Source organism: Trichechus manatus, unplaced genomic scaffold, assembly GCF_000243295.1.
Source record: "Trichechus manatus latirostris isolate Lorelei unplaced genomic scaffold, TriManLat1.0 scaffold00043, whole genome shotgun sequence".
NCBI classification, from domain to species: Eukaryota; Metazoa; Chordata; class Mammalia; order Sirenia; family Trichechidae; genus Trichechus; species Trichechus manatus.
Window position 1 is genome coordinate 6,395,081 of NW_004443979.1, and position 22,343 is coordinate 6,417,423.

Sequence of the window (22,343 nt, forward strand, 5' to 3'; positions counted from 1 at the left end):
TAACTGCTAGTTTCGCCTCCACTCACGCCCTCGCGGGCCTCACGCTCTATAGACACGGTCACTTTCCTCATGCTGCCACCACACCCCCGCTTCTTCAGCGCCCCTTCTTCCAACCTCACAAATCAGAAAAGTAACCTGGAACAATTGGATCTTGCCAGCAGCAGGACGTGGGAGCCCAGGCTGAGCAGGACCAGCGGGCTCTGCGCGCCCTGCTAATCTGCATACGCCCCGCCCAGGTTATGATGTCTCCAGTCATCTCTCTGTTGTCCCCGCTCCCGACCTACGAAAATCCAGGAGAGACCCGGGCGCAGCGGTGTGTCCGCGGCCTGTAGTGGGGAGGCTGGAGAAGAGGGATCTCGCTGTCCCCGCCGCCCGCTTGTGGAAGGACCCACCGAGGGCATGTTAGGTCAGGGGTCCGGTTTGGTCTCCCCTTCATGTCAGCAAAAAGTTTTCAGCCCGTTTTGTTCTTGCCAGCTCGAAATCACCCTCACAAGACAAGATTATTATGAGGGCTTTTCCCCCCTTCCAGTTATTACACTGTTATGTTTAAATCCAATTCACATTTTCTGAAATATTCCATCTAATCTGTTCAACTCCCATTTTGTATTTAGACAAGAAGTCATTCACAGTGAACAGAACTCTTGAGAACCCCTCCCCTACTTGGTGTCATAAATGGGTTCCTGGCCTTCCAAGTGTCAGGAGAGGTCATTGCTTCAAGCTCTAGCAGGAACAGGGGCATCCACTTGTATTTTGGTCAAGACTAAGTTAAGAGTGACAGAAACACAACTCAAGCTAGCTTAATCAAGGAAGTAAGCTTGACACACTCATGAATCTTCAGGTTTCGTTGACCCAGGGCTCAAATTACAACATAATTGCCTCTCCCCACCTGTCTCTGCCTTCATCTACGTTGCCTGCATTTTTTTGAAGCAGTCTGTTCCTCATTGTGGCAGAGATGGCTACCAGCAGCACTCAACTTGTGTCTACACCTTGTCATTCCTAAGATAGCACTCTTTGAAGACATATAGCAAAAGTTCCAGGAGACCAGTTTGTCCCACCTTGGGTTATCCCTAAAGCAGTCATTATAGCTCCGACTGCTCATGCCTACATCACATACACATCCCTGGAGCATGCCAAGTGGGGATGGGGATGATATAGTAGTGAACAAGACAGACCAGGCCTCTGCCCTCCTGGAGTTTACAGTCTAATGGGGAAGTGTGGAAGATAAGCGATGGCCACAAATTCTTTGCTACTCCTCCCATTGAGACACAGAGTCTAATTCCCCTCCCCTTGAACCTAGGCTGTCCTCAGTGAATAGCTTGTCCAATAGAACGTGGCAGAAGTGACAATCAGGGACTTCTGATGCTATGACAGAGGAAGCTTTGTAGCTTCTATCTGGGTCTCTGGGAACACTGTCTTGGAGACTTGAGCTGCTATGCTGCGAGGAAGCCCATGGCTTCGTGAAGAAAGATGCATGGAAGGAGAGATGCTCATCTAGCCCCGAGTTGCTTCAGTCGCCAGCCAAGGCCCCAGACATCAGGGAGCAGAGTCATACCTGCCAAAATTGTTGTTTCAAAGCCCTTAAGTTTTAGGGTGGGTTTTTGACCAGCAATAGATAAGTGGAGCCAGGAGATAGACAGTAGGCAAACAAATAAGTAATATGAAGTAGAAGAAAAAGGTATGTTAAGGGATAGAGAATGGGCAGACAAGCCTCTTTGCTTTTTTCTCTGCCTGCTCTATACTCTTATTTCTCTTTGCTTGCTTATCATCAGCACATACAAATCTCAGCCTCTGAGTTTACTTGTTCTGTTACAAGTCCTAGGACCACACCCAACTCACTAGAATCTCTAATTCTTAATTTTAAATCCGTGGGAGCAAGAATATAACTGGTCCAGCTTTTGTGTAATAGGATGAACATGGATTTAAGGGCATATTCCTGAAGGGAACCACAATTCCTAGAAAAGGAAAAATAATCACCCCAACACTGTGGCATATGGGAGAGCATTGTACCTCTCAAGAAGCTTGCATGGAACAATAGTTGAAAACCAGAGAAATACATGGCATAAGAGTGGTTCAATATGCTACAAGGATTAAAGCAGGGAAAGATCACATGTAGAGGAAGACTCTAAAAAAGCGTCAAGAAGAGGTACCATGTGAGTACCTATAAGTACAAGATTTCAGGGTTGAAAAGTATCCTAAAAGTTGTTCTGTCCGACTACTGACCTGTCCACTGCTTGCAGATAGATCTTGAAGGACAAATAAGATTTGGACCCGAAACCCATTGCCCCTGTTGCCATCGAGTCAATTCTGACTCATAGGGATCCTGTAGGACAGAGTAAAACTGCCCCACGCAGTTTCCAAGGAGCGGCTGGTAGATTCGAACTGCTAACCTTCTGGTTAGCAGCCAAGCTCTTAACCATTGCACTACCAGGGCTCCAGAATTTGGACAGTTGGAGATAAAAGTAGACGAGGGTGTTCCAGGGTATAGCATAAGTTCATAGTGGTCAAAAGGCATAGCACATACCCTGGAATAAGCAAACCATGCTGTATATGTGTAGGAGTGTAGTGAGAAATTAGTTAGGCATGATGGATTGGACCCTATTTTGGAAGGCCAAGAATACTGCAGGCTAAAGTGATCAGACTCAGCAGATAGAGGTGAAATATTAGGACTTTTTAGGGAAATTGTCCAGAGCAGAGCTGTGCTGAAAGAGGATCCCTCTGACAGTACACAGAGGCATGGATTGGAGAGGGAAAAAGAGCAAAGCAAGGCTGTCAATTAGGAGGCCATATCAATAGTTAGGGTGTGGGGTGGGATATGGTTGAGAGAGACATTGGTGATAAGCAATCTACAGGACTTGGGAATTGAGGGCCCATAGAGGGACAGAGAAAGGAAGCAATCAACCATGATTCCAAGTCTTTCAGCCTATAGCAGTTGTGAGGATGGCAGAAGTGACACAAGAAGAAATCAAGAGTCAAAAGTAGCTATTGTCTGAGGTATAGGAGGCGGGTGGACCATGTTGAGTTGGTTTTGGGCCACATTGAGTAAATGAGTTGCCCGTGATGCAGCAGGTGGAGATATTTAGCAGGCAACTGATACAAATGGGGGTAGTCAACCGGATGGGATTATGAGGAAGCGGGAAGAGATGATTGGGAGGAGGAACCCGAGTACAGGCCGGTCCAGAAGCAGGGAAGGAAGTCCGCAAAGAGGCTGTCATCTGCCTCATCTCCTCAAGCACCGAGTGGTATCAGGTGAGTGCTGAGAAAAGGTTGGGACTGAAAAACGGTAGTTAGGAGGTAACTGGAGACAGCCTAGCAACTTTTCAGTAGATAGGCTGAAGTCAGTCTGAGGCGTGAATACTGTGAAGGCGAGGCTGAAAGGTGCAGTGTAAGAAGGGCCGAAGGGCCTGAGCGAGGATGGTGGAGCAACGTCGAGTGTCCGTGTCTGGGGACCTACTGACCCCAACCTCAGGCTGCAAGTCCCTCACCATCTAGATTTCGGCTTCTTCACCTCACCTCTGGGACCCGCCCCCTACTTCTGCCCCATCCCTAGCAGGGACGATCTGCGCAGGCGCGCAGGAGGACACAGACGTTCCGGCGGAAGTGAAGTAGGACTCTTTAGGGAAGGGACCGGAGTAAACAGATACACAGTTGCCTGCGGGTGTGTTGTGTGGGCTGGTGCAGGACACCATGAACCGGCTGTCAGACGACTATGACCCCTACGCCGTTGAAGAGCCCAGCGACGAGGAGCCGGCTCTAAGCAGGTGGGTCCCTACCCCGCTCTGTCCCCGAGGCTCGGGGCCGAGGCCGGGCCTTCGCCTTCCCTCGCTGCGCCTCCTGGGCCTGTGCGGACTCTCGGCCCGTCGGTTCCGGCGCCCCTCGCGCCGGGTAGTCGCCTGTAGGAGGCCGAGGGAGGGTTCTGGTAAGGGGTCGCGCAGTCCCGGGGGAGGCGGGGCCGACACCGGCGCGGGGAAGAGTGATGTTTCGGAGTCACTGGAGGCCACGCGAAAATCTTCAAAAGCTGTGAGATTGAATCCAGCCGCTGCAGTTTACTAGCGGTGTGACCGAAAGCAAGTCGCTTACCCTCGGCTTCTCATCTATAAAGTGGAAATGTAATTACTGTATCATAAGTTTGTTGTGAGGCTCACATGACATAATCTATGTGAGGTGCCCATTTTGGAGACTAAACTGCAGAAATAAGGGAATATTGAACAACCTTTTTTTGAGCACACATTACATGCTGCTCTGGACTACAGAGGTCAATCACAAGATCCTTATCTTCCACAGGCTTACAGTATAGTAGGGAAAATAAGACAAAGTATATATCTCGGAAGAGCATTGTGGAAAATGATGTCCTGAGATAGGCACCGATGAAGTTTCATGGTATTTTCTGGAAGGGAGGGATTAATCCTGTCTTGGGAAAATTTGCAGTTAGGTTGCCAGGAGATTTTCAAGCACATTTAGCCATTTCTTAAACTATAAGCAGTTCTATTATTAAAAACTAAAGGAAAAATTAAGTCTGTCGCATGATGCTTTCAGTGAAGGCATACCCCCTTCAGTCACAGGGTTTCCTCAAATTATCCATGAGAGGGGTAGTAGGCATGGCAGATGAGACTGCTGTGAAGACTTCTGTTGTGGGAAGTGAGGATGGATACCAGGATTCCCTATAAAAAGGATATTTAGTCAATGGGTCCTATTTGTGCACAGAAGTATATGTAGGTCTCAGTTCAGTTTGATTGGAATATAGCAGTGTTTCCAAGATTTGAGTCATTCTGCCATACCATTTCCATATATACCTGTTATTAATGCTTTTATTTAAGTCAACTTTTTATACTTAAAATTTTTAAGGAAGCTTTTTAATCCTGTGACAGTTGCCACTGGTAAGGTAACTGTAAAAATAAATACTATGAAAGCAAAGCAATGTTATTAGACAATATTGCCTGCTGGCAGCTCTAAACCCAAGGCCTACTTTCTATTTTAAAAAGGGAAATTAGAATGGGCAGCTCCTGTCTGGAGGCGAGATAAGGCAGAAAGGACAGAAGCTGGTTGAGTGGACATGGGAAATTTGGGGTCGAAAGGAGGAGTGTGCTGACATAGGGATAGCAACTGGGGTCACATAACAATGTGTGTATAAATTTTTGTATGAGAAACTAACTTGAGCTGTAAAGTTTGACTTAAAGCACAATTAAAAAAAAAAGGGAGATTAGTGTTAGAGAGGTGTTTGTCAGGGACTGGGATTTGATTTTAACCCACTTAATAAGCTAATATGTTAGCTTGTTACTGTTTCATGGAATCTGTCAAAAGACATGAGACTCCTGGGTCAGACACAAAGGAGTTTATTACTCAAGGCACAGCAAGCATCGTGAGCATCAAGTTTGTGTTGGTTGCTCTTGCTTCCCACCTCTTAAGGTGCTATGCAGAGGGGCCTGGTGGATGCTGCACATGCAGTGGGTTTGTCTGGTCGTTGAGCTTGGGGAGATCCATCACTTTCACGGTAGGCAGTAAGTCAGCCTCCTTATTGTCCTGGAGGGAGACATTATCCCACCCTCAAGGTTGTTTGCTGCAAACACAACCCTGAAATGTTGCCTGGATGAAGAGTGGTTAGAGCCTTGCATTCTTGGCATACTCAATAAGAATGTGCAGGGCCCATGGCGGGTTGCCTCTCTCGGGAGTGCTTAACACTTAGACTGCTCTTGAAATAATCACATGGGTTGAAGAACATTTGCAAAGAGAATAACTTTTTTACATTGTGACTCAGTGCTATTTTTTTAAGTTAAATTTTATTTTGAGGTAGCTGTAGATTCACATGTACTTGTAAGAAATAATAGAGATCCTTTGAATTCTTCACTCAGTTTCCCTCAGTGTTAACATATTGCAAAACTATAGTACAATATCAGGATATTGACATTAACACAGTCAACATACAGAGCACTTCCATAACCACGAGGATTCATCAAGTTCTCTTTCTTAGCCATGCCTATTTTCCTCCTATCCATTGCCCTCCTACTTAATCCCTGGCAACTATTCTGTTCTGTATTTCTGTAATATTGTTCCTTCAAGGATGTTATGTAGTCTGTAACAGTCTGGGATTGGCTTTTTTCGCTAGCATAACACTCTGGAGATTCCATCCAGGTTATTGCGTGTGTCAATAGTTCATTCCTTTTTATTGCTGAGTAGTATTCCAGGTTGTTTAACCATTCAGCCATTGAAGAACATCTGGGTTGTTTGTAGTTTTGGCTATTATGAATAAAACTGTTAGAAACGTTTGTGTATAGGTTTTATATGAACATAAATTTTCACTTCTCTGGGATAAATGCCCAGGAGTGCAATTGCTGGGTCATGTGGTAGTTGCATGTTTAGTTTTTGAAGAAATGCCGATCGGTTTTCCTGAGTGACTATACCATTTTACATTCCAGCTGGTAGTGGATTCAGTGTTATTTAGTGGGCTGTCCAGTTCCACTACTACTTAAAATAATGTCTTGCAACCCACACTTTGAAGAAACTGGAATATATTTTAGATACGGTAGATCACAGTTTCTCAACCTTGGCACCGTTAGCATTTTGGGCCAGATAATCCTTTTTCGTGAGCGGATGCCCTTTGCCTTGTAGGATGTTTAGCAGCATCCCTGGCCTCTACCCACTAGATGCCAGTAGCACTTCTCCCCAAGTTGTAACAACCAAAAATGTCTCTAGACATTTCCAAATGTTCCTTGGGGGGCAAAGTTGTCCCCAGTTGAGAACCACTGGGCTAGTTAAAGGGTAATAGTGAGACATAAGGTTGAAAAGGTAAATTGGATGCATATTGTGGAAGGCTGTGTTTGGAAGTTTGGGCATGGAATGTTTCTGAACTGGGTAGTGATGGGATAAGAGTTCTTTAGGAAGAACCTTCTGGTAGCGGGGTTAAGGGTGAAATGTGATAGAAGAGAGTTTAGAGGCCTGGAGATCCTTAGAATATGGTGGTGCAGGCAAGGTTAGGAGGACGTGAGTGAAGATAGTGGTAATGGAGAAAGGGAACATGCTGATCAGGAACACGAAGCTTAGATGGGGAATTTTCTTGGGAGTAGAATCTGGCTGAAGCCTCTATGATTAGCAAAACTGACTGGCATGAATTGCATCTTTCTGATTTCCCGTCTGCTGGAGGCTCAAAAGCATTAGTCTAGAAGAGAAAAATAAGGGAAGCAAAAACCAGGAGTAGTCTGTAATTGTTCATCAGTTCGTGAATAGTTGAATGTTATTTATATATTCTTGGTTATATTAGAAACGTTTTCTTAGGTGTTTAACATATTTTGATGACATCTTGTTTTATTGATGAAGAAACCCAGGCACAGAAGGCAAAATAAATTGGCAGAAATTACTCAGGAGAATTTAGCTTTCTCTCTTTTTATAGTTTTCTATTGCACTGTGACTTTTAAACTATAATATTTAATTACTGTCTTACGAGTTATATTTTATATGGTTATATTAGTTATGTATATTAAGTTTTATTTAAGTATCCAGAGTTTTAAAAACACCCAGTTCAATGAGGTAAACTTTTCATTGTTGATGAAATGATGAATTGGTGCACTGATTTTGGAAAGCAGTGTGACAATACCAAAAGTCAGAAAGATGTTTCTAGACATTTATCCTAAGGAAATCAACAGAAATAAAATTACACATGCAGAAATGTGCATTGTAGTGTCTAATAGCAAAAAGTTGGAAGTAAATGTACAGCATAGAAAGTGATAAATCTGCAAGAGGAAATATTACACAGACGTTAAAAAATACGGGTAGAAATGGTTAATCTGTTAAGTGAGAAAGTAAATATAATGTGATAGGTATATCAAATACAACCTTGTAGAACTTAAGGTTATTTTTGGGCAATGAGATTATGAGAGTTTTAAGTTATTTTAATTCTTTAATATTCATATTCCTTCCCATTTAAATGTACACTAGCTCTGAAGATGAAGTGGATGTGCTTTTACATGGAACTCCTGACCAAAAACGAAAGCTCATCAGAGAATGTCTTACTGGAGAAAGTGAATCATCGAGTGAAGATGAATTTGAAAAAGAAATGGAAGCAGAATTAAATTCTACCATAAAGACAATGGAGGACAAGTTATCCTCTCTGGAAACAGGTAGAGTTTAGTTAAAATTTCATATATTTTTGTAAGCTTCCTAAGGGCAGGAACCCTATTTGGTGCTCTGCTGTGTCGACAGTACTTTCAGTAGGTGCTCAATAAATCTTTATTGAGTAAATGAATAAATATGTTTAGCAACCTGACCTGGAATTTTCTTTGATGACTAGTGAAGAAGTTTCCTATGTTGGTGGAAAGAGATTATTTTGCACTATTTACTTGCATAATTTTCATTGTACTTTTTATTCCTCACAAGATTATATAAGTATTTTTAAGGGGTAGATAGCACTGATAGGGCAGATTTAATGGTGCAGTACCACAAATTCCTATTTCATTTTAGTAAGTCATGAAACACTGCTAAGCAGTTTAAAAATTTAAGGCATTCTATAAGCCAGAACCAGTAAAATTCTTTCTGAAACAAGTCACACAAATGCTGGGTGTTAGCATTTTGCTTTATTATAAACTCATATGCTCAGGGGGAGCTTACATACTTATTTTCCTGTACTCTTCATCTTGGGCAATAACAGCATTTCCTTACTAGAGTGATCTAGTGGATTTATCTAAGAGAACTTCATTTTGATACTTGTCCTTTATTTGAAATGTATCTGACCCTAAAACTGGGTCCCATGTTAAAAGTACTAAGTTCTTTCATTAAGAACTGAGAGAATAAAATAATAGTGGCAACAGTAATATAGTAATACTTTAAAAAACCAAAAGCAGATGTTAATTAAGAGGAATGATTGGTGATGCAAGCATGTAATGACATAGGTAGATAATGTCATGGCACTGGGCACAACTGGGGAGCGTAAGTGTGTCCTTGACTCATTCTTCTTGAGTCTCTACAGAGTTCTTTTTTCCCCCCTTATAAATTTATTTAGTTTGTTGTTGTTGAGAATATACACAGCAAAACATACACGAATTGAACAGTTTCTACATGTACCATTCAGTCACGTTGATTATATTCTTTGTGTTGTGCAACCATTCTTACCCTCCTTTTCTGAGTTTTTCCTCCCTCATTAACATAAACTCACTGCCCTCTAAGGTTCCTGTCTAATCTTTGGAGTTACTGTTGTCATTTTGATTCCATATAGATAGTTCTTAAAAGAGCATATTGCTCAAGGCAGACATTCTTTACTAGTTAAACTAAACTACTGTTTGGTTTTAAGATGACTTCAGGAGATATATTTGGTTTAAGCTTTAAAGATTATCTCAGGGCAGTAGTTTTAGGGGTTCATCCACCCTCTGTGGCTCCAGAAAGTCTAGAGTCCGTGAGAATTTGAAATTCTTTATTTTTCCCCATTTGATCAGAATTCTTCTATGGAATCTTTGATCAAAATGTTCTGGAGCCAGGCACCATCCATTTCTTCTGGTCTCCTGGCAAAGGAGGCAGTTATTCGTGGAGGTAATTAGCCACACATTGCATGTCCTCCTCGTATTCCTGACTCTCCTTCTTTCTCTGTTGCTCCAGGCAAATAGCGACAAATTGTTGTGCCTTGGATGGCTGTTTGCAAGCTTTTAAGACCTCAGGCATTATGCATTGAACTAGGAGGTAGAACGGAAGCACTAAATAAGTTATTAGGCCATTTAACTGGGATGTCCCTAAACCTCCAAACCAGGGAACCAAATTCCATGAGGCATTTGGTTGTACAGAGCAGCCTCAGCAGCTACTTTTTTGTTGTTGTTGTAAATACATCTTTCACACAACTTTTGCCAATTCAACTTTTTACAGGTATACAACTTACTGAAGCAGTTACAGTAATCAGCTGTGCAACCCTACCCTTAATCAATGTGATTTTCCATCACCATTAACCCCCCTTTTCCCTCTTCCTCCCACCCCTCATAACCACTAATAAACTTTGGTCTCTATGAAAAAAAACAGAAATCAAACCTGTTGCCGTCGAGTCAATTCCAACCCATAGCAACCCTATCAGACAGAGTAGAACTGCCCCATAATATTTCCAAGGAGTTGCTGGTAGATTCAAACTGCTGACCTTTTGGTTAGCAGCTGAACTCTTAACCACTGTGCTCTGATACATTTGCCTTTTCTTGCCTTTTTATGTAAGTGAGGTCATACAATGTTTGTCCTTTGGTGATTGGGTTATTTCGCTCAGCATAATGTCTTCAAGCTCCATCTGTACTGTAGCATGTATCAAGACTTCATTTCATCTATTGGCTGAGTAGTATTCCATTGTACATGTGTACCACATTTTGTTTATCCATTTATCTGTTGATGGTCATTTAGGTTGTTTCCACCTTTTGGCTATTGTGAATAGTGCTACAATGAACATTGGTGTACAAGTCTCTTTTTGAGTCTCTGCTTTCAAGTCTTATGGGTATATACCTAGGAATGGAATGGCAGGGTCAGATAGTAGTTCTGTTTTTAGTCTTTTGAGGAACTGCTACACTGTTTTTCACAGCGACTGTACCATTTTGCATTCCCACCAGCAATGGGTAAAGGTTCCAATTTCCCCACATCCTTGCCAACATTTGCTTTTTTTTTTTAAGCAGTCCTGGTGGGAGTTAAATGGTATCTCATTGTGGTTTTGATTTACATCTCTCTAACGGCCAATGATGCTGAGCATCTTTTTTCATGTGTTTGGTGGCCAGTTGAGTGTCCTCTTTGGTGAAATGTTGATTCAAGTCCTTTGCCCATTTTATGATTGGGTTATTTGTCATTTGTCTTTTTGTCAAAGTTTTATATATATTTTGGTTATTAGATTCTTGTCAGATATATGGTTTCTGAAGATATTCTCCTAGTCAGTAGCTTGTCTTTTTTTTGGTGAAGTCTTTTGATGAACTAAAGTTTTTAATTTTTCTGAGGTCCCATTTATTGATTTTGTCTTTTGCTGTTTGTGCTTTTGTTATTGTATTAGATAATTCATTGTTGAAAGCTAGGCCTGATAACGTTGCCCGTGCTCGTTCTTCCAAGCATTTTATGGTTTTAGTTTGTACATTTAGGTCGTGAATCCATTTTGAATTTGTTTTTGTGTATGGTGTGAGGCATGGATCCTGTTTCATTTTGTGCATGTGGAAATCCAGGTTCCCCATCACCATTTATTGAAGAGATTCTTCTTTCCCCATCGAATGGGCTTAGCAGTCTTGTCAAAAATCGGTTGACCATAGATGTGTGGGTTTATTTCCGGATTCTCAATTCTATTCCATTGGTCCATGTGTCTGTTTTTATACCAGTACCAGGCTGTTTTGAATACTGTAGCTGTATAGTATGTTTTAAAATCTGGAAATGTGAGTCCTCCCACTTTGTTCTTCTCTTTCAGCATTGTTTTAGCTATTCAGGGCCTCTTGCCATTCCATATAAAGTTGAGGATTGATTTTTCTATTTCTGTAAAGAAGGCTATTGGAAGTTTGATCAGGATTATGTTGAATCTACAGACTGCTTTGGGTAGTATTGACATCTTGACAATATTAAGTCTTCCAGTCCATGAACATGGATCATCTTTCCATTTATTTAAGTCTTCTTTAATGTCTTTCAGCTGTGTTACATAGTTTTCATTGTATAAGTCATTCACATCCCTGGTTAGATTTATTCCTAGGTATTTTGTTCTCTTAGATGCTATTGTAAATGGAATTGTTTCCCTGGTTTCCCTTTGAGATTTCTCATTGCTGGTGTATAGAAACCCACTGATTTTTATTTGTTGCCCTTGTACCCTGCAGATTTGCTCAATTCCTCTGTTAGCTCTAGAAGTTTTCTTGTAGACTCTTTGAGATTTTCTGTATATAGGATCATATAATCTGCAAATAGAGATAATTTTGTTTCTTCTTTTTTCAATCTGGATACCTTTTATTTCTTTTTCTTCTTATTGCTCTGGCTAGGACTTCTAATACAACATTGAATAGAAGTGGTAAGAGCAGGCACGCTTGTCTTGTTCCCCATTTCAAGGGGAAAGTTCTCAGTCTTTCTCCATTAAGTATAATGTTGGCTGTTGGCTTTTCATATATTCCCTAAATCATACTGAGTAATTTCCCTTCTATTCCAATCTTCTTTAGGGTTTTCATCAAGAGAGAGTGTTGGATTTTATCACATGCTTTTTCTGCATGCATAGAGATGATCATATGGTTCATTTCCTTTGTTCTATTGATGTGGTGTATTATATTGATTATTTTGTAATGTTGAACCATCTCTGAATTCCTGGAATAAATCCTACTTGGTCATGGTGTATGACTTTTTTAAAATGCTCTCGGATTTTGTTTGTTAGTATTTTCTTGAGGATTTTTGTGTCTATGTTCATAAGAAATATTAGCCTATAGTTTTCTTTTCTTGTGGTGTCTTTGTCTGGTTTGGGTATCAGGGTTATATTTGCTTCATAGAATGAATTAGGGAGTATTCCCTCCTTCTGTATCTTTTGGATGAGTTTAAACAGTTTTGGTGTCAGTTCTTCTCTAAATGTTTGTTAGAATTACCCAGTGAAGCCGTCTGGTCCAGGACTTCTTTTGCAGGGAGGTTTTTGATCATTGATTCGATCTCTTCACTTGTTCTGGGTCTGTTGAGACTTTTGTTTCCTTTTGAGTCAGTTTGGGTAGGTTGTGTGCTTCTAAGAATTTGTCCATTTCATCTAGGTTATCCAGTTTGTTGCCAGAGTTGTTCATAATATTCTATGATTATTCTCTTTATTTCTCTTGGGTCAGTTGTAATGTCCGCTCGTTCATTTTTTATTTTGGTTCTCTATAGAGTTTTTCTCCCCTAAATTCCTTTAAAACAAGATGTTTATTCTCTCTTCTTCACAGTATACTGCATGACTGAAATATAGAGACATGTATGCTAGCAACCTGAAAACATGACAGTTTTATTTAATTAGATTTGTGGAAAGAGAGAAAGAATAATATTCTTAGGATATTGAACACTTAATCAAGAAAGGATAGTTCCCAAAGATTGGACAGGCCCATAGAACAAACAGTAATACATGTAGATCAGCCACGTATATGAGACTAAATGAGCACACCAGCCCAGGGGCAAGGACTAGAAGACAGGAGGGGACAGGAAAGCTGGACAAATAGAAATGGAGAACCCAGGGTCGAGAAGGGGAGAGTGTTGACATGTCGCGAGGTTGGCAACCAGTGTCACAAAAAAAAGTGTATTAATTGTTTAATGAGAAACTAATTTGCTCTGTAAACCTTCATCTAAAGAACAATTAAAAAAAATAAAAAAAAATAAAAAGGGATAGTTCTCTGTAATTGCCTAGGGCACAGAAATTCAATAAGCCATCGATGTGAAAGTATTTCTCCATCCAAATGAGATTGGGAATGAAGTTGATATTACTTTGAGGTGATGAAAGTATATGGGTTTTTTTCCTTATGAATTATGTATGGTTTAATCTGTAAACTTCCCTTCTGGTTTCAGTAGGGTCTTCCTCAGGAAATGGGAAAGTTGGAACAGCTTCACCAAAGTACTATGATGATGTATATTTTGATTCTGATTCTGAGGATGAAGACAAAGCAGGTGAATAACTTACGTTTATCAGGTTTAGCAGTTATATTTTATGGAAAAGGTTTACCTAAGAGTTATTTGAAATTAGTATTTCTTTCTGAGTTTTATCTTTTAAGAAATTATAGGCCATTGATGTGAAAAACATTAGTAAGAACAGCTGGGGATGCAGCATGTAATGAGTTGGGCACGGACGGTGTTGCATGGGCACGGACGGTGTTGCATGGGCACGGACGGTGTTGCATGGGCACGGCTGGGGTGAGGGAGAGTGTCCCCTGGCTCACTGCCTCCTTCTCCCTTCAGGTTCCTTAGAGCAGCAACATTTTCAGACTTGCAGATAGTTTCTATATTTTACTCTTCTGTAGAATTTTTCTAACTTGTTGCTTTTACATCAGCTTCTCTGTTCTTTGGAACTGATTTTGTATAAAAGTTGAGCAGTGTTGAACATAATGGCAGAAGATAAAACTAATTTTGTTTTATTAGTAATTACACTAGAATACACGGATAAATTTATATGGTAAAGTAACAGTTTTAGATTATTACCTAAATATTGACCTACTAGGGTATGTTAAAAAAGTCTTCTGTATATGGATACCTGTAGTTTTTATCCCCCATTAACTTTTGAAATATGTTTGTTTTGATTTAAGTAGTGTTTTATGTATGGGAACTTGTCGAGAATTTAGACATATTCTTGCTTGCTTTGAGTGACCCTGGTGGCACAATGGTTAAGTGCTTGGCTGCTACCCGAAAGGTTGGCAGTTCGAACCCACCAGCCGCTCCATGGGAGAAAGATGTGGCAGTCTGCTTTCATAAAGATTATAGCCTGGGAACCCCTATGGGGCAGTTCTGCTCTGTCCTATAGGATCCCTATGAGTTGGAATCAACAACAACAACAAACTTTTGATGTGATACTTAGCCATATCCTTATGTTTCAAAATTAGCACAGGTGACCAAGAAAAAAAAGAAGAAACGATACCGGATTCCAACAAATGATGAATTACTATATGATCCTGAAAAGGATAACAGAGATCAGGCCTGGGTTGATGCACAGAGGAGGAGGTAAAAACTTAAAGTTAATATTTAGCATCTTTAGAAAAAAGAATAGCTAAAAGATGATTTTTCACTACATTCACATTTTGAATGTATGTGTGTATATGTATGTATGTTTATATGTACACATAAACAAAGAAGTCTGAGAAAAAACTGCTGAGTAGTTTATTTTGGAAGTAACCAGCAGACTTAAGTTAGATAATTGATTTTTGAAAACTTGTTGAATTCAAACCACTGTGTTTAATTCCTCCATTCAAGGAACAAAATTGACTTTTTCAAATAGATACAATTTTAAGTTACCTTGAGATTAAGAGTTTATGTGGATGTAGAGTGGATGTTATGTTTAGCAACTGAATTGTTCTTTTTAGCTAGTTACAAATTTGTTTTGATTTAAAGGCTGATTCATCATAAAACTAAAAGCTAGACAACTTAACCACCATTGCCCAGTGCTTCCCCTACCTGGCTATGCCTCAGAATCACTTGGGTAGATTGTTTGAAATGCAGACCCTTGAGTCCTGCTCTAGGAGGTTTTGATTCAGTTAAGGTGGGTTCTAGGGATCTTTATTTTTTATTAAGCGTGGAGGGCTTTTGATGTTGTCGTTGTTGGGGGGTGGTCTTTGTACACCACCTTTTATCCTCTGCTCTTCCACTTTGTCCTTTTTCTCTCTTCTCCCTATTTCATCCATGCACTGCTTCCTCCAACTGCCCCTCACAATTATTTAACACACACACATACATATACAGAGAAAAAGGAATAGCTAAAAGATGATTTTTCACTACATTCACATTTTGAATGTATGTGTGTATGTGTGTGTATGTTTATATGTACACATAAACAAAGTTTGAGAAAAAACTGCTGGGTAGTTTATTTTGAAAGTAATCGGCAAACTTAAATAATTATATAAATGTATATGTATATATATAATTTTATATATATATATATATATTTGGCATTAGCAAATAGAAATTTATTCTTTCACAGCCTAGGGGAGAGTCCTTGTCATCAATCTTCCACTGGTCTAGGAGCTTCTCAGCACAGGGACCCTGGCTCCAGAGGACGTGTTGTGCTCTGGCTCTCCTTTTCTTTTTGGATGATTTTTAAATTTGGCTAATGGGTATATGAGAATTCACTAGCTAATTTGAATTTTTATTTTCGTTTTATTTATTTATTTTTATTGTGCTTTAGGTGAAAGTTTACAGAGCAAATTCGTTTCTCATTAAACATGACATGTATTTTTTGATCACCCACTGTGTGAAATGAACATTTTAAGTGCTGTGCGTGGTATCGAGATAGTCAGGGAGCTTACAGTCTAGCTGCTGATTCAATACTGAATTCTGGATGTTACTGCACAGCCCACACTTGAGTGGGGAGTTGTAACTCCACCTCATTGAGGAGAGAGTGTCTACATAAACTACTTGGAATTCTTCTGTGTGGGAGATTTATCTGTTCTTCCTCATTTATTTATTTATTCATTCAATCATTTATTTATATCATCGTGGACTCATATTTTATATTTTGGGTTATAATCCCATACTACTTTATTTTATTGCTTAATTTGTTCCAGCTTTTGCCATTAGGAATGCTTTCAGTTGGCTCCTGTGCCCCTTTGAAATACCCCTGTCTATGTGGCCTTTTTTTTTTTTTTTTTAAAGCAAGTCCTTACTTTCTGAAACTACAAGGTGCTCCAGGTTCATCTGGTATATTTTCCTGCCCAGTCCTAGAATCAGCCGTTTCTCCAAGGAGCCGTGGTTCCTTTTGCTGGGGAATGGTATTAGAAACCAAGATCTGGCTTTAATGCGTCTTTCCTCTACTTTCTTTTTCTGTTCTAGCTACCATGGTTTTGGAATACAAAGCCCACGTCAACAACAGCCTGTTCCTAATAGTGATGCCGTCTTGAATTGCCCAGCGTGCATGACCACGCTGTGCCTTGATTGCCAAAGGTAACGGGTGAATGGAAACGAAAACCAAAAACACAACTTGGTAGTCCTTTGTTTAAATCAGAAATAGACTTTTGAGGTACTCAGGAATCCTGTTAAGTTTCTGTACTCATATATCCTTGGTGCTACATGACTAATCTTTATACAAATAATTTTGGTTGTGTATAGTTCTATTATAAGTAGTTTTCCTAATAAAGCATTTGTCAGTGCACAAGGATTTAGTGAAACTGCATATATTTTTTGGAATGATGTAATCTGCTAAATATACTCTTGCCCTTTTCCTTTTTTTTTGGTAGTCTTATAAACACTAGCTTCATCCATGTTCTGAAGCAAGTTGACTGAAACTAAGTGATGATATAGGTAGTGGATTCATTTTAGAAACTAATGAATACCTAGTTTTAGTTTATTCTTATTAACCAACTTGAGGTTTCTGATCATCTACAATAATTACTTTTTGTAGTCTCCTTATGAACTCTTAGTCTTTTTGCATGTAAGTTGACACTTAGCATATGTTTATGGAATAAAGAAAAAGTAAAATGACTTATTGTACTTAAGTGGTTTCTCTTCCAAATTAAACCACATCACCGGGTGATGATCTGACAGTGGAAATTGATGAAAATCATGTTCTACATTAGGGTAGGGTTCCAGTAAAATGCAGTAAAAGTGAATTTGTTCTAATGGAATATTTAAAGTTTAGGTAAATAATAATTTAAGGCTTCTAAGGAAAAAACAGCAAATCCTGGAAAGTATAGTGTTCTTTAAGTAAACAGTTCAGAAAAATGATTTGTTCTGATGCATAAGAAACACAAAGGAGGGAAAAAATGTGTATAGACATGACATAAGAGCTTCTTATAGATATGAGATAGGTAGAGTCGTGCACACATATACATAGGAGTATTTATGATTGAATACGTTTTTGAAAGGTTGGATCGTTGTTTTACCTGGAGAAGTCCAAATTCCTGGTAGTTGTGGTGGTCAACAAAATGGTGGAGGTCAGCATTTGGAACTAATGAATGTACAGCACCAGTTCACTCTTTTTTAGCTGAATAGATATTTCTGTTGCATGAGGCTTAAGGGGAAAAAAGAAGAGCAACTTACTAAGTGGGGAAAGAAGTAGGAAAATATTAAATGTATGAGAACAAAGGATCTATTCACTGGATGGGTGGAGTAAAGCCAAGAGTGGGCATTATAAAGTCAGAAGCTCTTTAAGCTTTTAAAACTGTAGCTTCTATTAAAATGGTGACCAGAATTGCACCACTTATGATGAAAAGAGGGCAGAGCCTCAGGCCATAATGGGTAATGAAGTAGTCAAAGATTATTTAACAATTACCTGTCAAGTTTCCAACAACTTCTGTCATTACAGGTTTGCAGAGAAAATCAAATTTTCTCCTGAGACAAAAGTTACTTTTAGTAGTACATTCCTTCTTTATACAATTATTTATTAAAAAGTTTCTTCCTGTTTTTGTAACAACTCTTAAAATTTCTTGAAATTTGCTGTTTTGTTTCCATATCTTTCCTTTGGTTGAAGTTTCAGTAAGTTTGTGGTGTTTCTCAAATTTTATCTAATTAGGTAAATATTCTCCATTTCATTTTCCTCTTAGGCATGAATCATATAAAACTCAGTATAGAGCAATGTTTGTGATGAATTGTTCTGTCAACAAAGAGGAGATTCTAAGATACAAAACCCCAGAGAACAGGAAGAAAAGGTGGGGCCATAAGAAGATGAGATCCAGCCAAGAAGATACAGCAAAGTGGGCAGAAACAGAAGCAGAAGAAATCTACCACCCAGTTGTGTGCACTGAATGTTCCACTGAAGTGGCAGTCTATGACAAGGATGAAGTCTTTCATTTTTTCAACGTTTTAGCAAGCCATTCCTAAATAGCGCAGTTGGCATTTAATTGCCCAATATTGTGTATAAGGCAAGTATGGACAGTTATTTTTCTTCTGCCTATTCATATCATTAAGTCACATTCTGAATTGTTGAGGAAGCAGTGTTTCATCCTTATGAAAGATAATGGTTATTAACCTTCACCTCCTCCACCCCCCATTTTTGTTTTTTACTTTCTCCAACACTAATGGGACTGATTATTCATTCCCTTAGTGATGATCATTTGGAGACAGTGGGCTTTTATTGATTAAAGCTATTTAGAATTAAAATGTTCTGGAGTTGTAAGTACTCTTTGTTTCAGAGTGTTATGTTTATATTTTGAATAGACCATTAGCCTTGATGTGATTAAACTAGAAACTGTTTCCTGACTTCTGTCTGTATTGGTTTTTGCTAAGATGTATCTGTGTATTTCTCTCATCTCCCAGATGGAGTGACAGTATTTAATAACTGTTATAATTACATGGAGTTGGTATGTCAGGTGCCTTGAGTAATATAGTCATTCTCTAAAAGGATTGTACTGACCAGTATTCTACACTTATTAAATTAGAAATTTATATTGAGGGAGAATAACCTCATCCTCCAACCTTAGACTTAAAAATCCTGTTGTGCCTCTTGTGCCTACCATTTATCCTTCTGTTGCCAGCAACAAAGGTATGATTTTTTTGTATTAATAATATAAAAATCATTAGTGACAGTTTGGGGAAATTGCTTTGTAGGCATCTGTACATTTTAATTTTTTAAAGAATGTTATGATTAGACTGTTTCCAAAAACAGCATTAGAAAAGTTATGGTCCTCTTGTTTTAATAGAGAAGAGTGGTAGAGTAGTAAGACAGCAAAAAATGTGTTTGAATTCAGGCTCTACCATGCTCACCTTGGGCAAGTCTGTTCCTTTGAACCTGTTTTCTCCTTTATAAAATGGAAAGATTAAAGCAGTGATTCCCCACAGTAATCAGAACTCAACAAAGCTTCAGGGGGACCTATACTTATCCCCCTCAGAGAATGATTTGCTCCCATTAGGGGAAACATATCCTCCCCACCTCCTTGCCTTCTGTGCTTTTTAAAAGCCACATGTAAAAAGAGCTGGAACAAGTGGTGATATGTTGTTTGTATGAACAGGGTGGAGGCAGAATAGGAAAGAATCTGTACTGGAGAATTGCCAATGTTTTAATACGTAGCAAATGTAGTAATTTTTATAATATGCTGATACCTATCTGATTGGGAGCAGTATACTTGCAGATGTTTCAACTTTATTGCCAGATGATATATTACAAAATAACACTACCAATCTATTTTTTTTTAACCTTGTGTTTGCCACGTTCTAGCTGTGCAGGATCTCTTTCTTACTGTCGTTGCAAACCCCACTTTCTTCCTAGATCCTACAAAAGCCCCTACATTGTACCTCCATCTGCACTTCTAGTGAGAGGTTCTCAGTGATCTTACACATAAAAATCACCTGGAGCTGATGTTAATTTAAACAGGCACATTGTTGAAGCCCTTCTCTGAGGATCTAGAGCATTATGCTCTTTTAAGAACTGTCTATATGGGATCAAAGTGACAGCAGCAACTCAAAAGTTAGGTAGGACTCTAACGAAGCAGTGAGTTTATGCTCGTGGAGGAGAAACAGCTCAGAAAAGGAGGGTGAGAATGGTTGCACAACTTGAAGAATGTAATCAGTGTCACTGAATTGTACATGTAGAAATAGTTGAATTTGCTGTGTATTCTCAACAACAACAAAGTAAAATTAAAAAAAAAAAGGCAGGAAATCAAGATGTCATAACAAAAAGAAACATGAAAATGGTCCAAGAATAGGCTATAATATCTTTGTTATTATTGTTTACTGCCATTACATTGACTCCTGATTGATGGGACCCCATGCACAATGGGATCAAACCATTGTGACCCATACACTTTTTCTTTTAATTGTGAAAATTACAGGGTTTTCGTTGGCTGATTTTTGGAAGTAGATGGCCAGGTTTTTCTTCCTAGTCTGTTTTATTCTGAAAGCTCTGCTGGAACATGTTCAGCATCACAGCAGCATGTAAGCCTTCACTGACAGAGGAGTGGTGGCTGTGCTTCAGGTCTCCTGCACTGAAGGTGAGAATTCTACCAGTGAACTACCAATGCCCCACAGTTCCTACATGACTAAGCAGTTCTACTCCTAGGCATATATCCAACATAATTGAAAACAGACTCAAACAGTTATTTGTACATCAGTGTTCATTGCAGCATTATTCACAATAGCCAAAAGGTAGAAATAACCCGTGTCCATCAGTAGAAAAATGGATCAACGAAATGTGGTATATACATACAATGGAATATTATTCAGCCATAAAGAGAAATGAAGTTCTGATACATGCTGTGACATGAATAAACCTTGAAAACATGCTGAATGGAATAAGTCAGACACAAAAGGACAAATATTGTACCACTCATATGAAATGTCTAGAATAGGCAAATAACAGAGAGACAAAAGTAGATTCGTGGTTAACTGGGTCTAAGAGAAAGGAAGAATGTGGAGTTATTTCTTAAGGTGTACTGAGTTTCTGTTTGGGGTGATGAAAAAGTTTTGGAGCTAGATAGCGGTGATGTCACTGAATTGCACACTTTAAATGGCAAATTTTATGTATATTTTACCACAATAATTTTTTTTTTTAAGTTGAAAATATATTTTTCTCACTGATGAAGCATATCAGTAGTGGGAGTAAGAGCTTAAGCTAGAAAATGGAAGTAATTTTGAAGAACTCCTTTGGTCTCCAGATCTTCTCCAAAATCTCTTTTTTCTATTGTCTTTCACCAGTCCTTCTTCAGAGCATGAGCATACATTCCAGGTGCAGAGCTGCTCCATTCCACATGGGTAGTTTCTAGAACTTGGCTCCATTTTCTTCTTTTGTCTGAGATCTCGACTCTATTCCCTCCACCCTCTCTTCTGATTTCTCCTTCTCCTTCCCTTTCCTTTTTAGTGTTACTATGTATCAGAGCCTGGAAATACAAAGTGAGAAGAGGTACAGTGTTCTTTCATGCAGTTTACTGTGTGGTGGGAAGACCAAACCTATTGCCATCGAGTCAGTTCCCACTCATAGCGAGAAGAGAGACATCAGAACAAATGCATTGGTTTCAGATAGTAACTTTGATAGAAGAGAGTGACTTGATGTATGTTTTAAATTTAAACAGAGCTCAGAGAAGGCCTAAGGAAATGACATTTGAGTTGAAACCTGAATATTGAGAAAAAACTAGGTATTCGAAAATGTGAAGGAGGAATGGTGCAGACAAAGTAAAGTTGTGAAGGCCCAAGTCAGGACCTAGTATATCTGATGAACAGAAAGAAGTCTAGTGTAGCTTGAATATCATAAACTAAGAGGGAGAGTGATGGGAGACTAGATTGGAAAGATAAGTCTGGTATTTGGAGATTCTTACAGGCTGTGGTAAAGGGGTTGTACTTTCCTAGGTATAGTGGGAAAGGAGGAGTCCTGGTAGCACAGTGATTAAGTGCTTGGCTGCTAACCAAAAGGTGGTCACACCCACCAGCCACTTTGTGGGAGAAAGATGTGGCAGTCTGCTTCCTTAAAGATTACAGCCTTGAAAACCCTATGGGGATAGTTTGACTCTGTCCTAGAGGGTTACTTTGAGTCCGAATTGACTCGATGGCACAGGTTTGATTTTTAATGGGGAAAGTCCATTAGAGGATTTTAAACACGATGGTGATGATGTGATCTCCTAAGTATTGCTTTTGAAAATGTGGCATGCTCCAGAGAATGTGATTCCATAGGTCTGTGGTGGTCCAAGGATGTGCATTTAAAAAAAAAAAAAAGTATAATATACAGGTCAGTATTGAAAACAGCTTGTTTAGAGACTTGTAAGTAGATCTGGGTTTAATTTATGAGGTAAATGTTACATTTGATATGTACAAAAGAAACATGT

The 22,343-nt window shown here is 39.3% G+C and overlaps 1 protein-coding gene across 3 annotated transcripts; it reads left to right on the forward strand.

The window, feature by feature from the left end:
* The first annotated feature begins 3,592 nt into the window (after positions 1-3,592).
* Positions 3,593-18,709, forward strand: EAPP (E2F associated phosphoprotein). Of its 3 annotated transcripts, none has more exons than XM_023731478.1 (6): positions 3,597-3,758; positions 7,927-8,108; positions 13,465-13,563; positions 14,490-14,607; positions 16,429-16,539; positions 18,138-18,709. In XM_023731478.1, exons 1-6 carry the CDS (start codon positions 3,685-3,687, stop codon positions 18,412-18,414), a joined length of 861 nt encoding a protein of 286 aa, XP_023587246.1. In that variant the 5' UTR covers positions 3,597-3,684; the 3' UTR covers positions 18,415-18,709. The 3 variants fall into 3 exon arrangements, with proteins under 3 accessions (XP_023587247.1, XP_023587246.1, XP_004376580.1); XM_004376523.2 differs by having other exon boundaries at positions 13,468-13,563; XM_023731479.1 differs by lacking the exons at positions 14,490-14,607; positions 18,138-18,709 and having other exon boundaries at positions 3,593-3,758; positions 13,468-13,563; positions 16,429-16,496.
* The last annotated feature ends 3,634 nt before the right edge of the window (positions 18,710-22,343 follow it).

What these genes read in the sequence shown, in the direction of transcription:
- EAPP (XM_023731478.1), top strand. Translation starts at nt 3,685, where the DNA reads ATGAACCGGCTGTCAGACGACTATGACCCCTACGCCGTTGAAGAGCCC. An exon ending in TGAGGATGAAGACAAAGCAG is followed by an intron (nt 13,564 to 14,489) that starts GTGAATAACTTA and finishes TTTCAAAATTAG; the next exon opens with CACAGGTGACCAAGAAAAAA. An exon ending in CTGTGCCTTGATTGCCAAAG is followed by an intron (nt 16,540 to 18,137) that starts GTAACGGGTGAA and finishes TTTTCCTCTTAG; the next exon opens with GCATGAATCATATAAAACTC.